At 41.1% G+C, this 21,105-nt stretch overlaps 4 protein-coding genes across 13 annotated transcripts in view; 2 read left to right on the plus strand and 2 right to left on the minus strand.

The window, feature by feature from the left end:
* LOC127508114 (obscurin-like) overlaps window positions 1-21,105 on the minus strand; it is a 536,232-nt gene that overhangs the window by 475,439 nt on the left and 39,688 nt on the right. The window lies entirely within an intron of this gene.
* The window catches only part of LOC127508155 (CXADR-like membrane protein), a 252,545-nt gene that overhangs the window by 102,869 nt on the left and 128,571 nt on the right, over window positions 1-21,105 (minus strand). The window lies entirely within an intron of this gene.
* Window positions 1,349-5,379, plus strand: LOC127508136 (GTPase IMAP family member 4-like). 2 transcript variants are annotated; one of them, XM_051885812.1, is made up of 3 exons: window positions 1,349-1,510; window positions 2,415-3,116; window positions 4,244-5,379. In XM_051885812.1, the coding sequence occupies exons 1-3, from the start codon at window positions 1,489-1,491 to the stop codon at window positions 5,008-5,010; spliced, it is 1,491 nt and encodes a 496-aa protein (XP_051741772.1). In that variant the 5' UTR covers window positions 1,349-1,488; the 3' UTR covers window positions 5,011-5,379. The 2 variants fall into 2 exon arrangements, with proteins under 2 accessions (XP_051741772.1, XP_051741773.1); XM_051885813.1 differs by having other exon boundaries at window positions 1,390-1,528.
* srebf2 (sterol regulatory element binding transcription factor 2) lies at window positions 6,422-20,124 on the plus strand. Of its 5 annotated transcripts, none has more exons than XM_051885717.1 (22): window positions 6,423-6,681; window positions 10,654-10,922; window positions 11,100-11,241; window positions 11,323-11,468; window positions 11,584-11,736; window positions 12,142-12,219; window positions 14,547-14,822; window positions 14,906-15,020; window positions 15,123-15,274; window positions 15,349-15,550; window positions 15,631-15,806; window positions 15,909-16,158; window positions 16,243-16,409; window positions 16,484-16,676; window positions 16,766-16,871; window positions 16,956-17,065; window positions 17,142-17,274; window positions 17,351-17,516; window positions 18,531-18,707; window positions 18,786-18,885; window positions 18,978-19,199; window positions 19,236-20,124. In XM_051885717.1, exons 1-21 carry the CDS (start codon window positions 6,600-6,602, stop codon window positions 19,184-19,186), a joined length of 3,402 nt encoding a protein of 1,133 aa, XP_051741677.1. In that variant the 5' UTR covers window positions 6,423-6,599; the 3' UTR covers window positions 19,187-19,199; window positions 19,236-20,124. The 5 variants fall into 5 exon arrangements, with proteins under 5 accessions (XP_051741679.1, XP_051741677.1, XP_051741678.1 ...); XM_051885718.1 differs by having other exon boundaries at window positions 19,244-20,124; XM_051885719.1 differs by having other exon boundaries at window positions 6,422-6,681; window positions 11,106-11,241; window positions 18,978-20,124.

Here is a 21,105-nt window from a genome sequence, read left to right on the forward strand (position 1 = left end):
GGCTACTATTTTCTATGGAAGCCCATTTCCGCCACTAAAAAAAAAAAAGAGTAATTGCGACTTTTTATCTCAGAATTCTGATTTTATAACTCGCAATTGTGAGATATAAACTCGCAATTGCGAGATAAAAAGTCAGAATTCTGAGATAAAAAGTCGCAATTACTCTTTTTTTTTTTTTTTTTTTATTTAGTGGCGGAAACGGGCTTCCATAATTTTCTGTTTATTTTGATGAATAAAAAAATCATTTTTGTTCAACAAATATAGCCTACTGTCATTAATGTCGTTAAAATATGTTAAAATAAAAATACCGAAATACACCCATAATATAGATTTACAGTAGTAACAACAAATTATTACTGTATTTTTAAATATGATGGTTTCATAATAAATATGGTGATTATAGCTCCGAAATTTCGCATTAATTACCGCGACCGCAAAATCCTGGAGCGCCTCAGCGCCATTTTACTGCATTGCTGACAGGTCACAGCGCGGGAAAATGCTTACTAAAATAACAACAAATGCGCTACATTAAAAAAAACCATCAAAACAATTTCAATATGTCATCATTAGCAACTTGTATTATCGATAAATCAACACATAAAACTCGTTGCAGGAAATGTAAGTTTTGTTAAGCATCTAAATCACAATTAGGAAAATGCGAGAGAGTTTAGCCATACGGAGCAGCTTATCCTTCTTCTCCAGTGCCACGCCCATTAGGGGAGGATGAAGTAGAATCGAAAGTGAAAGAAAATCTGATCCATAAACCATACATCCATAGTCTAGTATTGTTCTAATCTTCTTCCATCATGAGTTTAAAGGGATAGTTCACCCAAAAATGAAAATTCTGTCATCATTTACTCTCCCTCAAGTTGTTCCAAATCTGTATAAATTTCTTTGTTCTGTTGAGCACAAAGGAAGATATTTTGAAGAATGTGGGAAACTGAACAGTTCTGGGGCACCATTGACTTCCATAGTATTTTTTTTTTTTTTTTTTTTTCTGGTGCCCCAAAGCAGCCTGGTTACACACTTTCTTCAAAATATCTTCCTTTGTGTTCAACAGAAGGAAGAAACTTGAGGTTGAGCAAATGATGACAGAATGTTCATTTTGGGGTGAACTATCCCTTTAATTTTTCTGTCAAACCACATTCCAATAAATCTCATCTCATAATTTTTTATTTGTAAAGAACCTGTATTTAGTTTTCTCCACAGATAATTCACATCCCCATTTATAAGATAATTTCCCAGCATCATTTAAACCTGACTCCATTTTAACATTTCTGCCTCTAATTCATAGTCAGCGGTCTAGGGAACGCCGAGTGTCCGGCAGTTGGCGCCAAATCCTCTTCATTCGAATTCTCACTGATGACGTTTGATCTTCCGCTTCTGCGCAGCGCGAGTCTCTGAACGAAACGAACGAACAACAAAACCAGCGCCAGAATCACCGAGAGTCAACAAAAACACTGTCCGTGTGAATCTGGCGCTAATATCATGTCTGGAAACGCTTTTCCAGGTGTGTAAATATGAATATGTACGTCATATTTGTTTATGTGTATCACTGACTTGTTTGTTTACGTCTAAACTGAGTTCGTGATTATGAAAAATGTATTAAAATAACCACAGAGGGCATTCTGTCTTACAAACGTTATGATTAGCCGATAAAGTTCGTTAAAACAGTTAAATATAACCGTTAAAAGTTCGTTCAATAGGAATTGGTACATAAAATAACCAAACATCTACAAAATACTGATCTGTTGTTTATTTTCTGTTTTATTTGACAGAAAACAACATAGAACATACATTTTAGTATAAATTGTTAATAAGATAAGTAACATGTTATTAGTAGGCCTATATGAAAACAAAACTATTTTAATTAAAAATATCTATTTTTAACCCCATTTTTTGACAGGTGTGTTAAATTTTCTGGCATGTTATCAAGCTGATGATGTTTATTATCAGTACTATCAAATTATGTATATTTTCTGTTGTCGTACGATTATGAATCTGCAACTTGTCAATAAAGGTAACAAAATTGTCAAGGTAACGAAATCTTTACTTTTTTTACCACAGAGTTTTGAAAGAACTATATTGTTTACCGTCTTATAAGGCGGAAAACACATCGAATTTAAATTATAGTATATACAAGATATATTTATGTAAAAAAAGTCATATATTTAATAATAAAGAAAAATAATTTTCTAATTTTAACCCCCATGTTGAGACACTTATATATATCTTTTATTTTCATTGTGTTTCAATAGTCCAAAAAAGTGCAACAATATTTGAGTTCTGAAAGAGAAAAATTGTTTGTAAGATTTTAGAGAGTTATATTACATTCTCTGGCGTGTTAACAGGTTGAAATAAAGATTATGAAAGTGGAACTTGTCAGTAAATTTGAATTCTGGTTCTGATTCTAGATCAGTTGGGATCTGATGAGCAGGAGAACGATAGAGCGGAGCTGAGACTCGTTCTGATTGGCCGGACGGGGTCAGGCAAGAGCGCCACAGGAAACACCATCTTAGGGCGACGTCACTTCCTGTCTGCACTGAGGGCGAGTTCGGTGACCCGTGTGTGTGAGTGCGGCAGCGCGGAGCTGCGTGAAGATGAGGAGTCCAGCAGGATGAAGAGGGTTCTTGTTGTGGACATGCCGGGTTTCGGCGACACTCGATTCGACACGAGTCACGTTCACGCCGAGATCGCCAAGTGTGTGGCGCTGACGGCTCCCGGTCCGCACGCGTTCCTGTTGGTGATTCCTCTGGGGCGCTACACGGAGGACGAAGACCGGGTCGTGACGGAGATGCTGCGCGTGTTCGGCGAGGAGGCGCTTCACCACACGGTGGTGCTGTTCACGCGAGGGGATGAGCTGGAGGAGGACGGGATGGAGAGTTTTCTGGGCGACGGATCCACTCCGGAGCGACTGACGGTCCTGCTGCGCCGCTGCGGTGGACGATACTGCGTCATCAACAACAGAGCGCCGGAGAACCGGATGCAGGTGCGCCACCTGCTGGAGACGGTGCAGAAGATGGTGGAGAACGCAGGCGGAACGTGTTACACCAACAACGTGTTCCTGCAGGCCGAACGAGCCATACGAGACGAGCAGCAGCGGCGCACTGCAAAGAGTGATTCTCTTCCTCAGTATTTCTGTCTTGGTTTCCAGTATAAATATCTAAACATACTTAAATCAAGATACATTTATGTTATAAATGGACAGACAGATAGTCAGATAGATAGATACTTAGACAGACAGATAGATAGTCAGATAGATAGATAGATAGATAGATATAGACAGACAGACAGATAGATAGACAGATTGATTGATTGATTGATAGACAGATAGATAGATAGATAGATAGATAGATAGATAGACAGACAGACAGACAGAAAGACAGATAGATAGATAGATAGATAGATAGATAGATAGACAGACAGATTGATTGATTGATTGATTGATAGACAGATAGACAGATAGATAGACAGACAGATAGATAGATAGATAGATAGATAGATAGATAGACAGACAGACAGACAGACAGGCAGACAGACAGATAGATAGACAGACAGACAGACAGACAGATAGATAGATAGATAGATAGATAGATAGATAGATAGATAGACAGATTGATTGATTGATAGACAGACAGACAGACAGATAGATAGATAGACAGATTGATTGATTGATTGATTGATTGATAGACAGATAGATAGATAGATAGATAGATAGATCGATAGATAGATAGATAGACAGACAGACAGACAGACAGACAGATAGATAGATAGACAGATTGATTGATTGATTGATAGACAGATAGATAGATAGATAGATAGATAGATAGACAGACAGACAGATATACAGACAGACAGACAGACAGATAGATAGACAGACAGACAGACAGACAGACAGATAGATAGATAGATTGATTGATTGATTGATTGATTGATTGATTGATTGATTGATTGATTGATTGATTGATAGATAGATAGATAGATATACAGACAGACAGACAGATATACAGATAGATAGACAGACAGACAGACAGATAGATTGATAGACAGACAGATAGACAGATAGGTAGATAGATAGATAGATAAATAGATAGATATACAGATAGATAGATAGATAGATAGATAAATAGATAGACAGACAGATAGATAGATATACAGATAGATAGATAGATAGATAGATAATGAAGTTTATTTCTAGGTTAAAGCGAGTGTGTTGTTCTGAAGCAGGTTTACTGTGTTGTAGTGTGGCGGAGCCGGACGGGAAGTGGGATGGCGGTCAGCAGACGTGAGGTGCTGCGATCCGCTCTGAGCCGTATGCGAACCGAAGCCGCGCTCTCCGGGAAGGTTCTGGAGCGCGTGAAGGTGCTGGTTGCAGCTGGGGCCACCGGCATGGCGGTCGGGGCCATTTTTGGAGCCGCGGCCCCTCTGGCGGTGGCGGCGGGTGCTTCTGTGATGGGCGGATCGGCGGGGTTAGTCGGAGTCTCCGCTGCAGGAAGTGCAGGTGTAGGCAAAGCGTTCGGCGCAATAGTAGCGGCCGCATCCGGAAAGACGGCAGTGGCTCTGGGAGCGGCGACAGGAGGAGTGTTGGGAGGGTCGGTGGGAGCGCTGGTGGGAGCAGAGGCCGCGGAACCGCAGGAGGCTGCACTGGACGCAATGCAGCAGGTGGGCGTGATGGGTGCTGCAGTGGTGGGTGTGGCTGCAGGAATGGGTGGAGCTATGGGGGCGGGAGCAGTGATGGGGGCGGTGCTAGAGGGCGGAGCAATAAGTGCTGGTGAAGCTGCAGCAGTTGCAGTGCAGCCTGTGACCTCCTCCTGCGCCAGTTCAGCCGCACTGGATGGCATCGGAACAACCGCACGCATTCTGACCGAGATCGGACGAGCGGCGGCGGGAATCGCTCTGGCTGGAGGACTGGTGATCAAAGTGGTGAAGGAGAAAGTTCGGTCTGCAAACGGAGCCGCGGAAAACGGCTACACTGAACGCAACTCCTATGAGATCTACTGGAACAAATGAAAGATGTTTGACACTTTAAATGCTTCTGGTTGCTTTTACATGCATTCTCTGATGGAGCTGCAGCAGCACTTATCATTTCATTCAGATCCATAGATGCACTTCAGCTAGTTTTTACCTATTGATATAAACATGCATTCAAACGGTCTGTTCAGTCTCCAGTTATTCGCTCATTTATGAATAAACTTGCTTTTTATTGAACACATTTTAGTGAAGTTAAGGTTTAACTGTGTGTTTAAACAGTTGATGACGTGTGAGTTCTTCTCTGCAGAGGTTGGACTGGTTTGGGTTGATTTAGTGAGATCAGATTCACTGAACACTGTGTGTTTGTTTTCTGAAGCAGCTGAACAAAAATAAACACAAAGTATTTGAGCCTGGTGTTTTTATTTATTCTCTCACAAACATCTGCCATTATTTCATCAGTTAAAGCTATAATTATTTATGATTTTTAAGATTTATTCATTTCCACTCTGGATTACTGCAATTATATCTCACATTTTTAAGAGCACAGAATCATCAGAATCCGTTTAATAAATAAATTACTTATTTTACTCTCAAAAACTCAAGGAAATTCATCATGCATTTGCTATATATGTATATATATTATATATATACATATAATTTTGGGGGTGAATTTTGGAAAAATGTTGGTGTTTTCAACGTAACATTTTATTGATATATTTAATGATTTATGAGTCTTCAAAAGAGTTTTACAAGGACTACAATTTAATTTTATCATGGGTTATAAAAAAGAAAACTAGGTAATATATTAATATAATATAACAATAAAATTATCTTTATATGTTGACAGACTTTTATTGTTTGTATTGCATGCTATCAAGTTGACATATAAATATATCTAAACAGGGAATGAAAAGCATGCTTTAAACTGAAGTTACTTCATAACCTTTCCTAATGTTGTGACAACTGAACAGTCAGCTTGACATTACACGCAATACAACTTTTGATAAGATATACCAGAATGCGACCTTTTCTAGTCAGAGAATACTATTAAATATTAATAATCACAAATAAATATTGTTTAACTTTTAAATGACTAGTTTTTGCAACTGTCTCTCTGGTGCCAAAAGCGCTAAAATTAGATTTGATGCTGATGATGATGTAACTTCACAGTTTACACACAAAGAGACTCTTCAGCCGTATTTACATATTCAAAGCACCTCTCACCAACCCGCTACCTGCTCATTAAATATTCATAACTGCCTTCATTCACTCAGAGTGGCCTGGGCGGGGTTTAATCTGAGGGGAGGGTCGAATGCAAATGCCTACAGCGCCTCTGCTCATCGACGTACAATCAGGCCACGCTCGAGCGGGCGATCTGATTGGTCGACAGCGCCCGATCTTACGACGGCCATCGCCGAGCGCGAGCCAATCAGAGGAGAGCGTCATTGACAAGCGCTGTTTGTGAATGACGTCAATGCTGGGGCGCAAGATGGCGGCGTTTGGTCTGTGAGCGCTCGTCCGACACCGGAACCGAGCGAACATACGGAGTCTGTAGATGCTGTGAGCGAGTTCTGAGAAGCGAATAAACCGACAGAGACACGCGACATCGCGCCCGGAGCCGCGTGAGGATGGACGCCTCAGAGTTCATGGACACTATGGACCCGAGCTTATCCGAACTGGGCGATGAGTTCACACTGGGAGACATCGACGGTGAGAGAGGATGAGGATGAGGATGAGGAAGATGATAGAGTCTGTAATAATGTGCAGTTCATCTATTAAATGATCAGATTCAGCTCAGATAACATGTTCAAGTTCTTGATTATTATTATAACCCATTGCAGTAGAGAATCTAGTTGATTCTGAACTGGTTGTTCAGGTGTGCAGGTGTCGTTCACACTTCTGTCAGGTGTCGATGAACTCTTCATCACCTGTATTGATCATCATCGTGTGTGTGTGTGTGTGTGTGTGTGCTAAATCAAAGAATGCAGAATAAAGATGTTGTTCTGAGGGCTGCTGCTGTTAAACGTCTTGTTATTGGTTCCGTTATTGGAGTTATTAGCATTGTAGTTATTAGTGTTGTAGTAGTTTCTAGTGTTGTTTTTGTTATTAGTGGTGTTATTGGTGATAATATTGTTATTAGTGATGCTATTAGTGTAGCTGTTTTTATTGATAGTCTTAATATTAGAGTTGTTGTTATTGGTGTTATTAGTGTTATTATAAGTGTTTATTAACACCAATAACACCACCACCACTAATAACAATAACAGCAGAAATAGCGTCAGTGTTATTAGTGTTGGTGTAATTGGGGTTATTGTTGTTATTAATGCAGATTTTATTGGTGTTATTGTTGTTATTAGTGAGGTTAGTGTTGTTGTTAGGGTTATTATTAGTGTCTTTATTGGTGATGTTGTTAGTGTGGTTATTAGTGTTGTTGTTATTATTGGTGGCATTAGGGTTATTATAAGTGTTTTTATTGGAGTTTTTGGTTGCAAGGGTTAGTGTTGTTGTAGTTTTTGGTGTAATTGGTGTTATTAGTGTTGTTTTTGTTGCTATTAGTGGTGTTATTAGTGGTTTTATTGGTGTTAATATTGTTATTATTGATTTTATTAGTGTAGTTGTTATTAATAGTCTTATTATTAATGTTGTAATTGGTGTTGCTGTTATTGGTGTCATTAATGTTGTTGTAATTGGTGTTATATGGTAACACTTTATTTTAGTGCCATAGTTACATGTACTTACTATAGTAATAACAGTAAATTATGCATAATTACAAGTAACTAACCCTAAACCAAACTCTAACCCTGTAACTGTATAGTAAGTACATGTAGTTAATTAATAGTACTCAGTACTTATTTGAGTAATTACAAAGTAACTACGGTACAGTAAAATAAAGTGTAACCGTGTTTATTAACCAATAACAACACCACCACTAATAACAACAATAACAGCAACAATATTATTATTATTAGTGTTGTTGTAATTGGTGTTATTGTTGTTATTAGTGTGGTTAGGGTTAGTGTAGGTGTTTTTTTTTTTTTTTTATATTATTGGTGGCATTAGGGTTATTATTAGTGTTGTTATTGGCGTGGATAATAGTGTAGTTAGGGTCAGTTTTGTTGTTGTTATTGTTTGTGTTATTTGTGTTGTAAGTGTTGTTGTTGTCATTGTTAGTGTTGTTGTAAGTGTTGTTTGAATGCATGAATTGATGTGTAAGTCACTTTGGATAAAAGCATCTGCCAAACGTCAGCGTCTTACACCTGCTCAAACACATATGATGATCTTCCGTCAGATGATTCTCAGTCAGTCACATGTCGCTCCACGCTTCACCTTATACAGTCACTGTCTTGTGCTGTAATTTTGCGCCGACAGTTATATAGTTGTTGTATTTTCTTGTAGCTGGACTTTTAAGAATGTATTTAAACATCTGGCATACAGGTTCACTCTAGTTCTGCTGAAGAAACGTGTTGTGTAGAGATGAAGGATGATCAATCTTCAGACAAACACAAACTAAACCCCTCTGTTCGGTCTGTGAAAGATCATGTGAACGAACTGAAGCTGAACAAGTGTCAGAGAGACCAGCTGATCGTCCGTTTCTTCTCACAGTGATTCTCTCTAAAGATAGACACACGGACGGCTGGAGTTTATTTCCTTGTGTGTGTGTGATTATTATTTTCATTTGCACACTGATGTGATTGTGAGTAATGTGTGTGTATTTGACCGTCGTTCTGTCTGATGCTCTTCTGGAATATTCTGGATCTCCAGCAGAGATGAAGGTGTTACATAACGAGTGTTCATCATCATCATCATCATCACACTTATATCAGTTTGAGTGTGTGTGTGTGTGTGTGTGTGTGTGTCACTGCGCATGTGAAAGAACAAACACACACAATCTCTGGTGTTTCTAAAGCTTTGTGAGATTGAGAAGATGAAATGAATCTCTGCAGGGCTGAATCTCATGAACAGGCTACATCACCTCCAGCTCTCATATCACCAAACAAATCAGATGAAATTATTTACATACTGACAATGAAGAGTGCATTTTCATGACTATTAAACACATGTTTACAACTAAAGTTGGACATACTTATATATCCGACTTTATATAGCTGTGCGATATTTATATATCCGACTTCACATATAAAGCTGTGCGTTACTTATATATCCAACTTTATATATAGAGCTGTGCGATACTTATATATCCAACTTTATATAGCTGTGCGATACTTATATATCCGACTTTATATAGCTGTGCGATACTTATATATCCGACTTCACATATAAAGCTGTGCGTTACTTATATATCCAACTTTATATATAGAGCTGTGCGATACTTATATATCCAACTTTATATATAGAGCTGTGTGATACTTGTATATCCGACTTCACATATAAAGCTGTGCGTTACTTATATATCCAACTTTATATATAGAGCTGTGTGATACTTGTATATCCAACTTTATATATAGAGCTGTGTGATACTTGTATATCCAACTTTATATATAGAGCTGTGCGATACTTATATATCCGACTTCACATATAAAGCTGTGCGTTACTTATATATCCAACTTTATATATAAAGCTGTACGATACTTATATATCCGACTTCACATATAAAGCTGTGCGATACTTATATATCCAACTTTATAGATAGAGCTGTACGATACTTATATATCCGACTTCACATATAAAGCTGTGCGATACTTATATATCCAACTTTATATATAGAGCTGTGCGATACTTATATATCCAACTTTATAGATAAAGCTGTGCGATACTTATATATCCAACTTTATATATTGAGCTGTGCAATACTTATATATCCGACTTTATATATTGAGCTGTGCGACACTTATATATCAGACTTTATATATAGATCTTATATATCCGACTTTATATATAAATCTGTGCTATACTTATATATCCAACTTTATATATAGAGCTGTGCGACACTTATATATCTGACTTCATATATAAATCTGTGCTATACTTATATATATATAACTTCATATATAAAGCTGTACGATACTTATATATCCAACTTTATATATAGAGCTGTGCGATACTTATATATCCGACTCTATATATTTATATGACAACACAGTGATTTGTTCTGAAACCAATCTTCATTATTCAGATGAATCTGACCAGAATGAAGTATTCCAGAGAGGGTGGTGAAATAGGACGTTCTCGTGACATTACTCTACTGGAAACACTGGTTTGTTTTGTCCTGTGCGAGCAGCAACTTGTTTTATAATGCTGCAGGTGTGACAGTATCAGTCATTAATCTGATAATACTGTGATGATGCCAAAAATCAGTACAACAAACACAAGAAACTCAGTGTCTGACGTGTGTGTTATCAGTGATTATCACTGCTGCACTGGCCTTGAGTCACTGACCTTCATCTCATTATCACAGGTCAAAGGTCAGGGTCAGGAGTGTGTTACTGGCTGCCAGACAGCAGTTGACCTTTTTCAAAGCTCCGCTTCTTTCAACTTTACACAGCATCCCATAATAATGAATTGATTTAATTATCAGTCATTGTGAGGTTCATGACGAACTGTGTTAGTAACTACTGCTTTCATAACAGTGACATCAGTGTCATTTGAGGCAGTGTATTTCAACACACAACAGTCACAATCCAACATAAATTTTATAATATTATGTGTGTTTGTGTCTGGCAGAGATGCTGCAGTTCGTCAGTAATCAGGTGGATTTCCCGGATCTCTTCGAGGATCAGATGGGTGGCGGATCTGTGGCCCCCGTGAGGCCCGTCCCACAGACGGCCCCCAGCGCCATACTGACCCCCCCTCACACACCTGTACAGGCCAGCAGCCAGACGCAGACGCAGACACAGACACAGACGCAAACGCACACACAGATACAGACGCAGATACAGACGCAGACACGCACACCGCCGCTGCTGCAGCCACGACCACAGCCAATCACACAGGTGAGCCTGGCCACACCCATCACACATGACCACACCCCCTCAAACTCTGACCACACAAATCACACTCTGACCACACCCCTCACACTTTGACCACACCTCCTCACGCTCACCCAGGTGCGAGACACATAATCATGTTGATTATGCAGTCACATTTCACGCAGTGTTCTGATTCGTCAGGTGCAGACGTTCCCCATGCAGACGCTGGCTGTGCAGACGCAGGCGCAGCCGCAGACGGTGATGATCACGCCAACCGCCACGCCGTCCCGATTCATCCAGAACCAGGTGATCTGCCAGCAGAACCACGGCACGGGTTTCCAGGGTGAGAAACACACACAGACACACACACACACAAGGAAAATACACACATGGACGTTGTTCACACAGCTGTACCTCCTCTCAGTCCTACAGCCGCAGATGCAGAGCATTGTGACATCACCGCAGGTCCAGCCAATGACGATCCAGCACCAGCGTGTGCTGACTCCGGCCGGTCAGACCATCCAGACGCTGTCAACGACGCCCATGCACACCATGTCTCAACAAGTGCCTGTACGTCACACGTTTACCCACAATTCCCTGATGCATTTCACAAAGCTGTATAGTGTATACTGCATACTCATTTCAAACTGTGAAACTGTGATGCTGTGTTCTGATTGGCCCTCAGTTGTTGGTGCACCAGCCTCAGATCCTGAAGACGGACTCTCTGGTTCTGACCACACTGAAACCGGACGGGACACAGGTTCTGTCGACCGTACAGAACCCGACGGGCATCACGACCCTCACTGCGCCCATCCAGACCACCGCACTGCAGGTTCCTGTAAGTCACATGACATAAAAAGGCATTACAGTACACTTACAACCATGATAGACTGTCAGAAATATCGATATCTTAAAGAAGCTTCAATAATTTTTTTTTATTTTCTATTTAATATTAATCTGAAAGTGCTTTTATATTTGATACATTGTCATAAGAAAATATTGCTAAATAATGGCTTATTTTCTTTATTTATTGTAATTTTTGTTAGTATTATTATTTTAATCCTTTCATGCATAGAGGTCAATTCAGTGGACCGTTATTAAAAAGCATTTTCTTGCGTATGCATGGGTTTTGATGGCATAGTTGCACATCAACCATTACAGTGGACCCTAGTGCATCATCCTATACACTGCCACCAAGTGGCAAGCCTTGTATGTGGACATTTTTTTTTTCTCCAAAACCAAGATGGCCGACGGCCACTCAGAAATGTCAAGTTGTTCCGGAATATCCATCCATTCCTTCTATCCTAGGAGACTCTTGCAGGTAAAAAATGTTGTAACATCTAAGGAGTCATATTATTGTTACATTTTCCAAGTATTGATTTTAGATTGGGAGGAAATTCTGATTAATCATCTGTCCACTAAATTGGACATCATGCGTCACTAGCTGTATTTCAGCTACAATTCATACTATTACTGTGACTGTTGTTTTTGAAAATACTTCATCTGCAGAAACGTTTTTTGACTGTAAATAAATGTATTTGTGTTATTAGATTGTATTTGCAGTTACGTCAAAAAAGTAATCTGATTACGTAATGTATGTGACTTGTATTACTCGTTACATCAGAAAAGTAATCTGGTTATGTAATGCATGTTACTTGTAATGCATTTCTTTACTTGTTATGTCAAAAAGTAATCTGATTACATAATGCATGTTACTTGTAATGCATTTCTTTACTTGTTACGTCAAAAAGTAATCTGATTACATAATGCATGTTACTTGTAATGCATTTCTTTACTTGTTACATCAAAAAGTAATCTGATTACATAATGCATGTTACTTGTAATGCATTTCTTTACTTGTTACATCAAAAAGTAATCTGATTACATAATGCATGTTACTTGTAATGCATTTCTTTACTTGTTACATCAAAAAGTAATCTGATTACGTAATGCATGTTACTTGTAATGCGTTACTTCACTCATAACATCAAAAAGTAATCTGATTACATAATGCATGTTACTTGTAATGCGTTACTTTACTTGTTACATCAAAAACTAATCTGATTGCGTAATGCATATTACTTGTAATGCATTTCTTTACTTGTTACATCAAAAACTAATCTGATTGCGTAATGCATATTACTTGTAATGCATTTCTTTACTTGTTACATCAAAAAGTAATCTGATTACATAATGCATGTTACTTGTAATGCATTTCTTTACTTGTTACATCAAAAAGTAATCTGATTACATAATGCATGTTACTTGTAATGCATTTCTTTACTTGTTACATCAAAAAGTAATCTGATTACATAATGCATGTTACTTGTAATGCATTTCTTTACTTGTTACATCAAAAAAGTATTCTAAATACGTAATGCACGTTACTTGTAATGCATTACTTCACTCGTTACAGCAGAAAGTAATCTGATTATGAACATAATCCATTTTGAACATAATCCGAATGATCTGCTAATAAGGGTAAATCAATGTACTCTAGCAGACTGGAGGAAGCGTGAGTGTTGTCTACACCAGTGTTTCCCAACCACTGTGCTGCAGCACGCTAGTGTGCTATGACAGGTTGTCAGGTGTGCCGTGGAAAATGATTAAATGCCAAAAAATAAATAAATAAATAAAATGCTACAATATATCACGCTGGAGACCTGTATGTGGGTTTTACAAATATTTAACCAATGAAAAGGATTTAAAAGAGCTTGTGACTAAACCTTGTAACGCCATTGGCTCCTCAAACTGTCGGTCAATCCTCATAACTCCACCCCGCCTCTATCGTGAATGAAGTGCCTCACGCAGTTTGGAGCGACTCTGCTTGTTGGCAAACCTTGTTTGGAATATCTTAAAAAAAAAAAAAAAAAATGAATGAATTGTTTTAAAAAGGCTTTTTCTGTATTTTTTTCCTATCAAATACTAGTCTTTATATATATATATATATATATATTAGTTGTAAGAATATTTAAATATGTATGTATATATTACTGCATATAATTGATTTATTGACGTTTTATTCTGATTAAGATAATTTTATTTATTTTCTACTCTTGTAAAAATAGCGTTTGCTATTTTATAAATAAGAATATCTTAAAGACATTTTGTTAATACATTTTTTAAAAACACTTCTGGGAAATTGTCAGATTTACTATCAAATATTAATCTGATAGAGCTTATGTCATTGATGTATTCTTTATATTTTTGCAAAAATATGTTGTTATATTATTGCATATGATTTTATTTATTTTAAGTATTATTTTTATTATGGTTCGGGCTAAGGTTATTTCTACTACTCTGAGTTTGCTATGATAATAGCCTTTGCTGCTGATATGGTGTTAAATAAAAAATAAATAATATCATTTTAAATATGTAATTATATATATATATATATAATTTTTTTTTTTTTTTTTTTTTTTTTTTTAATGTCTTACACTATCTCATGAAGTTTTTCCTCATGAGCAAATATGGAAGTTTAAGAGTGTTTAAATTTAAGTTTAAGAGAAATTTTAATTAGAAAATAAGATGGATACTTTATTAAGACACTTATTAATATTGTATCTGTAAAATATGTAGTAAAATAAATCCTTTTTAATGTCAGAATGTTCTCTTTATGGTTCTGCCTGTCGTCGCTCTCTTTCACAGACACTGATGAGCAGCAACATTCTGACCACTGTTCCCATGGTGATGGGAGGTGGAGACAAGCTGCCAATCAAGCAGCTGTCATCGGGCACCACCCACAATGGGGGTGGAGCCAGGGTGTCCATGGATCAGAGTATGGCTGTTACCACGGGACCGGGAGGAGTCGTGAAAGAGGGGGAGCGACGCACAACACACAACATCATCGAGAAGCGCTACCGCTCGTCCATCAACGACAAGATCCTGGAGCTGCGCGACCTCGTCATGGGCAGCGACGCCAAGGTGTGTGCCGCCGCAATGCATGCTGGGAGCTCTAGAGGTTTGTGTGGTCGAATGAGGGTCTGATTGTCTGTTTTGAATGACAGATGCACAAGTCTGGTGTTCTGCGCAAAGCCATCGACTACATAAAATACCTGCAGCAGGTGAACCATAAGCTCCGGCAGGAGAACCTGGCGCTGAAGATGGCCAGCCAGAAGAACAGTGAGTCTCCTCAGCCGGATCTGTGTTTCATGATCCCGTTCTGACACCGGCGCTCGATAACATCATCACTGATCACTCTCTCTCTGTCTGTCTGTCTGTCAGAGTCGGTGTGCGTGTCTGATGATCTGGATCTGAAGCCCGAGTCGGCCTTCATCTCTCCTCCTCCGTCTGACTCCGGCTCCAGTTCTCCCGCTCAGCTCTCGCCCTTCTGCATCGACTCTGAGCCGGGCAGCCCGCTGCTGGAGCACGAGCAGGTGCGTCTGACGTCTGCAAACATGCTAATCAGACTGTGACATGTAGAGTCTGACTGGAGCCCGGTGTGTTTCAGGTGAAGAGCGAGCCGGACTCGCCCTCGTCAGTCGGTGTGATGGACCGCTCGCGTCTGCTGCTCTGCGCGCTCACCTTCCTGTGCCTGTCGCTCAACCCTCTGCCGTCTCTGCTGGGCGCCGAGGAGGACGGGACGGGTCTGAGCGCCGCTCACGGATCCTCACGCTCACTCTTCTCTCTGCCCGGACAGACGCAGAGCTTCGGTGAGTTCAGGAGCGGCTTTGAGCCGTGCGACCGTGATTCTGCTCTCTGAAGTGATGTCACATGTCTGTCTGTCTGTTAGGGGCATGGCTGTGGTGCGTGCTGCCGTGGTTTCTGGTATGGCTGCTGAGTGGGGTGGGCGTCGTCTGGGGGTGTGTCCGAGTGCTGTACCTGTGGGAGCCGGTCACGCCCCTTCACTCGCCCACGTCGGTGCGCTTCTGGAGACACCGCAAACAGGCCGACCTGCAGCTCTACCGGGTGAGCAAACACACACACACACACACACAAAAGAGGGTAAGTTTGATATTTGTGCTTGCAGTGTGATCAGGTGATGATTGTGTATGTATGTGTGTGTCTCAGGGCGATTACGCGGCCGCTGTGGCGAGTCTGCAGACGTGTCTGTCCATCTTATCCAGAGTCCTGCCCTCCTCTACCCTCGACATCATCTGCTCCCTCTCCTGGAACCTGATTCGCTACTGCCTGCGGAGACCCGCCCCACTTGGCTGGCTGGTGCGTCAGTTTGGAGGACGGCACGAGGGGGAGGAGTCACAGACCAGCTCCCGGGACGCAGCGCTGGTGTATCACAAACTCAGCCAGCTGCAGCTCACAGGTGTGTGTGTGTGTCTGTGTGTGTGATGAAGTCACATGAGCGCCGGGGACCAATCAGTGAGCGGATGTGTGTCCTTGTGTTCAGGTAAGATGGAGCAGCGTCCACTGTGGGGCGTGTGTGTGTCTCTGAGTGCTGTCAATCTGACTGAAAGTGCCGAGGGGAAGATGTCTGTCAGTCAGCAGATCCAGATCTATGTGACGGCCGCCATCAGCCTGAGAGCAGCGCTGGGGAAACATCTCAGCTGTCTGCCTGTGAGTACATCCATCTGCAGCACACGCGTATGAAACACAACACGCTTCTTATAGTAACTGTCTGTCTCTCTCAGGGTTATTTGTTAAGCTGTGCCGAGGCTCTGGCCTGTCAGTCAGACTCTAAGCCCCTCCCATCAGACTCTAAGCTCCTCCCAGACTGCCTGCGCTGGATCTTCACGCCGTTGGGACGTCAGTTTTTCCTGAGCTGTGATTGGTCGGTGAGGTCGGAGAGCAGCGAGCAGGTTTTCACCTCTCAGAGAGATGAAGGTAACTAACGCAGACGGACTGATGGGCGGACTGAGTGTGCAGCTGCAGGTTTAACGTGTGTGTGTGTGTGTGTGTGTTTCTGTCTGCAGCGGATCCCATCGCTCAGCTGCACCGCTGCTTCTGTGAGAAACTCCTGGAGAGAGCCGTTCACACGCTGATCGAGCCGCAGAGCAGCAAACACGCCGAGGACGCTGGGTATTTATACACACATACACTCACTCACACAGTCATTCTGACCAGCTAGTTAGTGACGTTGTTTCCCATCATGCCTCTCTGTAGGGAGTTCACTGGTGTCTTGGAGTTCCTGCAGCTGTTGAACAGCTGTACTGAAGACTCCGCCCCCTCGACCGCCCCTTTCCCTGCTCTGGCCAATCAGAACTCAACACCAGGTGCGTGTCACTCCCTCTGCTGTGTGTTTTTACTCCATCTACAAATACTGAGGTCTAAACGGTGTCGTCTGTGCAGTGAGGGACCCCGTGTGCCGCTGGTGGGCGTCGGTCCTGAAGGCTGCGGTTCATTGGCTGCAGGGTGATGATGCGTCGGTGAGGTCACTGCTGGCGGAGGCGGAGCGGATGCCACGAGCGCTTCACACGCTAGAGTGAGTGTTTGACTGCCTGAATGTGTTTAGTCCCATGATGCCCCGGTCTAACCGCACGTGTGTGTGTGTGTCCCAGTCACCCGCTGCCCAAGGCTGTGCTGGCGCTGTGTAAGGCCGTGCAGATGAGCGTGTGTCCGCAGAAGGGCGAGGGAGTCGTGAGCTGCCTCAGTCACTGTCAGCGCGCCAGTGCGCACCTGCACATCAGTGTGTGTCAGTCGCACAACAACACCTGGCTGCACAAGGTACACACACTCACTTCTGAGGGAGCATGACTGATTTACAACACTAACAACACTCCTCACAAATAACTCTAACAGTAACTATTACCATAAAGTCCACACCACAACTATAACTAATTAAAGGGCTCAGCTTCTAAAGAGACAGATGACAAAACTGACAATAAACAGAACAATATTTTGTAACATTTTCACAGTTAAAGAAAATATTCTAATTTAAAATAGTTGTCATTAAAGTTATCGTCTGCTGGTGTGGATGCTAAAATAGTCATTGTTATAGTTATCGTTATAGTTATCGTCTGCTGGTGTGGATGCTAAAATAGTTATCGTTATAGTTATTGTTCTTTTGGTGTGGATGCAAAAATAATTATCGTTATAGTTATCGTCTGCTGGTGTGGACGCTAAAGTTGTTATCGTTATAGTTATCGTTCGCTGGTGTGGATGCTAAAATAGTCATTGTTATAGTTATCGTTATAGTTATCGTCTGCTGGTGTGGATGCTAAAATAGTTATCGTTAGAGTTATTGTTCATTTGGTGTGGATGCAAAAATAATTATCGTTATAGTTATCGTCTGCTGGTGTGGACGCTAAAGTTGTTATCGTTATAGTTATCGTTCGCTGGTGTGGATGCTAAAATAGTCATCGTTAGAGTTATTGTTCATTGGTGTGGATGCAAAAATTGTTATCGTTATAGTTATCGTTAACTATAAAGTTAAAGAAGTTAAAGAAAATGATCATCGTTATAGTTATCGTTATAGTTATAGTAAACGTCTGCTGGTGTGGATGCTAATATATTTATCGTTATAGCTATTGTTTGTGTTATCATTTTAGTTATCGTTCTTGTTATTATAGTTATCACCATAGTTATTGTTATAGTTACCACTATAGTTATCATTAAAGTTTTCATCTGTTGGTGTGGTTGTTAACATATTATTAAAGTTATCTTTATTGTTATTATGGTTATCGCTATAGTTATCATTGTAGTTATCAAATATCCAATCATCTTCTGACACTCTCTCAGGGGGTGGAGCTTCTGGTCTGTGACCTCCTCCTGACTCTGAGAACCAGCCTGTGGCAGCGTGGGGGCGGGTCTAACGGAGAGCCTGGCCCCGCCCCTGGATCCCAACTGGCCGGATTCCAAAGGGACCTGAGCTCTTTGAGGAAGCTCGGACAAGCCCACAGACAGGCCCAGCACAAGGTGACCTTTGACCCCGGCTTACAGCTGACCTCTGTGTTTGACCGCTGCATGTTTAAACACGCGTTTGTGTGATTTTAGCTGTTCCTGCACGAGACGACGGTCAGGCTGATGGCAGGAGCCAGTCCCACACGCACACACCAGCTGCTGCGACACAGAACACACAACTACACAACAGCAGGTAAACACACAGACACACTCTCACACACACACACACACAGGTCAGCTGCTGCTGTATGATCGTGTTGACTTCCTGCTGTGTGTGTTCCGCAGCAGACGGAGGCGAGCGTGAGAGAGCTCATGCCATCCTGCTGGCGTGTCGTCACCTGCCGCTGCCGCTGCTGACGCCGCCGGGTCATCGAGCACGACTGCTGGCCGAAGCCAAGCGCACGCTGGAGAGAGTCGGGGACCGGCGCTCGCTGCAGGACTGCCAGCAGATACTACTGCGCCTGGGAGGAGGGACCACCATCGCCGCGTCATAACACACACACACTGACACACACACACTGACACACACACACACACACACACACACACACACACACACACACACACACACACACACACACTGATCGGAGGAATCTCATGTCTGGCTCATATTCAGCCCCAGATACCAATCAGTTATATTTAGTTTAAACAGAGAGTTTAGTAGTAAATGTGCTTGGAACATGACAGAATCATGAGATTCACACGTGTACAGATTCATGAAGAGAAACTGCATATAATGAGCAGAAACACACACACACACACAATCTTCTTGAGCTGTATGTTAGTGATGATCCTGTTAATATTAGATGTATATTAGTTTCACATACACACGGTTCAGTCAGTGTCTGATCTAGTAAATAAACGGTTCATCTTTCTGCAGCTACCTCACACACACACACACACACACACACACACACTGTACAGAACTGTGTCTTATAGACCAAAGTCTTATAGAGCGCTAGTGTGAGACATACATGGAGGGTTTTATATAATTATTTCACATGACGACTTTAATGCTTCATCATGTGTAATTACTTCATATTTAGTTTGATGTGTTTTTGTTATTTTGCTTCAGTAGTTTATCTTTATTATTTTATATATTTGGAAACGTGACAGCGGGACTTTTATTATGACGACACGTGATGATGATGATGATGATGAATGAGGTCACACTCATGCATCAGATCCACGACAGAAGTGAGCTGTAAATAGAGGAAAAAAAGAATATAAAAGGAAGCGTGTGTGTTATTTAGTGTTTTAATAATTTAATCTAAAGGTTGTGTTTTAATATACTATAATAACTCTCTCCGCAGCTCCATCACATTCTCTCGTTCAGCTTCACTCTTTCTTTCACGTGTTTGTCTGAATTTCTACGTCTTTTGAATTTTTTTTTTTTTTTTTTGTAATAAAACTGCAGATGCCGTTGAAGAACCATCATGTGTTTGTGTGGATTTGATTAAACATGACACGAATGTGACATGCTATCTTCAGGGTTTTATAAAGTGCTCAGCTTGAACTTGGAAAATGTCACTTTTTACCCTTTTGGTCATATGTACTATGGTTTTGATCATGGATTATGTACAGGTGCTGGTCATATAATTAGAATATCATCAAAAAGTTGATTCATTTCACTAATTCCATTCAAAAAGTGAAACTTGTATATTATATTCATTCATTACACACAGACTGATATATTTCAAATGTTTATTTCTTTTAATTTTGATGATTATAACTGACAAATAAGGAAAATCACAAATTCAGTATCTCAGAAAATTAGAATATTACTTAAGACCAATACAAAGAAAGGATTTTTAGAAATCTTGGCCAACTGAAAAGTATGAACATGAAAAGTATGAGCATGTATAGCACTCAATACTTAGTTGGGGCTCCTTTTGCTTGAATTACTGCAGCAATGCGGCGTGGCATGGAGTCGATCAGTCTGTGGCACTGCTCAGGTGTTATAAGAGCCCAGGTTGCTCTGATAGTGGCCTTCAGCTCTTCTGCATTGTTGGGTCTGGCATATCGCATCTTCCTCTTCACAATACCCCATAGATTTTCTATGGGGTTAAGGTCAGGCGAGCTTGCTGGCCAATTAAGAACAGGGATACCATGGTCCTTAAACCAGGTACTGGTAGCTTTGGCACTGTGTGCAGGTGCCAAGTCCTGTTGGAAAATGAAATCTGCATCTCCATAAAGTTGGTCAGCAGCAGGAAGCATGAAGTGCTCTAAAACTTCCTGGTATACGGCTGCGTTGACCTTGGACCTCAGAAAACACAGTGGACCAACACCAGCACATGACATGACACCCCAAACCATCACTGACTGTGGAAACTTTACACTGGACCTCAAGCAACGTGGATTGTGTGCCTCTCCTCTCTTCCTCCAGACTCTGGGACCCTGATTTCCAAAGGAA

This window comes from Ctenopharyngodon idella, chromosome 3 (genome assembly GCF_019924925.1).
Source record: "Ctenopharyngodon idella isolate HZGC_01 chromosome 3, HZGC01, whole genome shotgun sequence".
NCBI classification, from domain to species: Eukaryota; Metazoa; Chordata; class Actinopteri; order Cypriniformes; family Xenocyprididae; genus Ctenopharyngodon; species Ctenopharyngodon idella.

Excerpts from the sequence above, each read along its gene's own strand:
- LOC127508136 (XM_051885812.1), top strand. The coding sequence starts at position 1,489 with ATGTCTGGAAACGCTTTTCCAG. Across the intron at positions 1,511-2,414 it reads GTCTGGAAACGCTTTTCCAG|ATCAGTTGGGATCTGATGAG; the intron begins GTGTGTAAATAT and ends TTCTGATTCTAG. Across the intron at positions 3,117-4,243 it reads GCAGCGGCGCACTGCAAAGA|TGTGGCGGAGCCGGACGGGA; the intron begins GTGATTCTCTTC and ends ACTGTGTTGTAG.
- srebf2 (XM_051885716.1), top strand. The coding sequence starts at position 6,600 with ATGGACGCCTCAGAGTTCATGGACACTATGGACCCGAGCTTATCCGAA. Across the intron at positions 15,021-15,122 it reads GATGGCCAGCCAGAAGAACA|AGTCGGTGTGCGTGTCTGAT; the intron begins GTGAGTCTCCTC and ends TCTGTCTGTCAG. Across the intron at positions 17,066-17,141 it reads CAATCAGAACTCAACACCAG|TGAGGGACCCCGTGTGCCGC; the intron begins GTGCGTGTCACT and ends TCGTCTGTGCAG.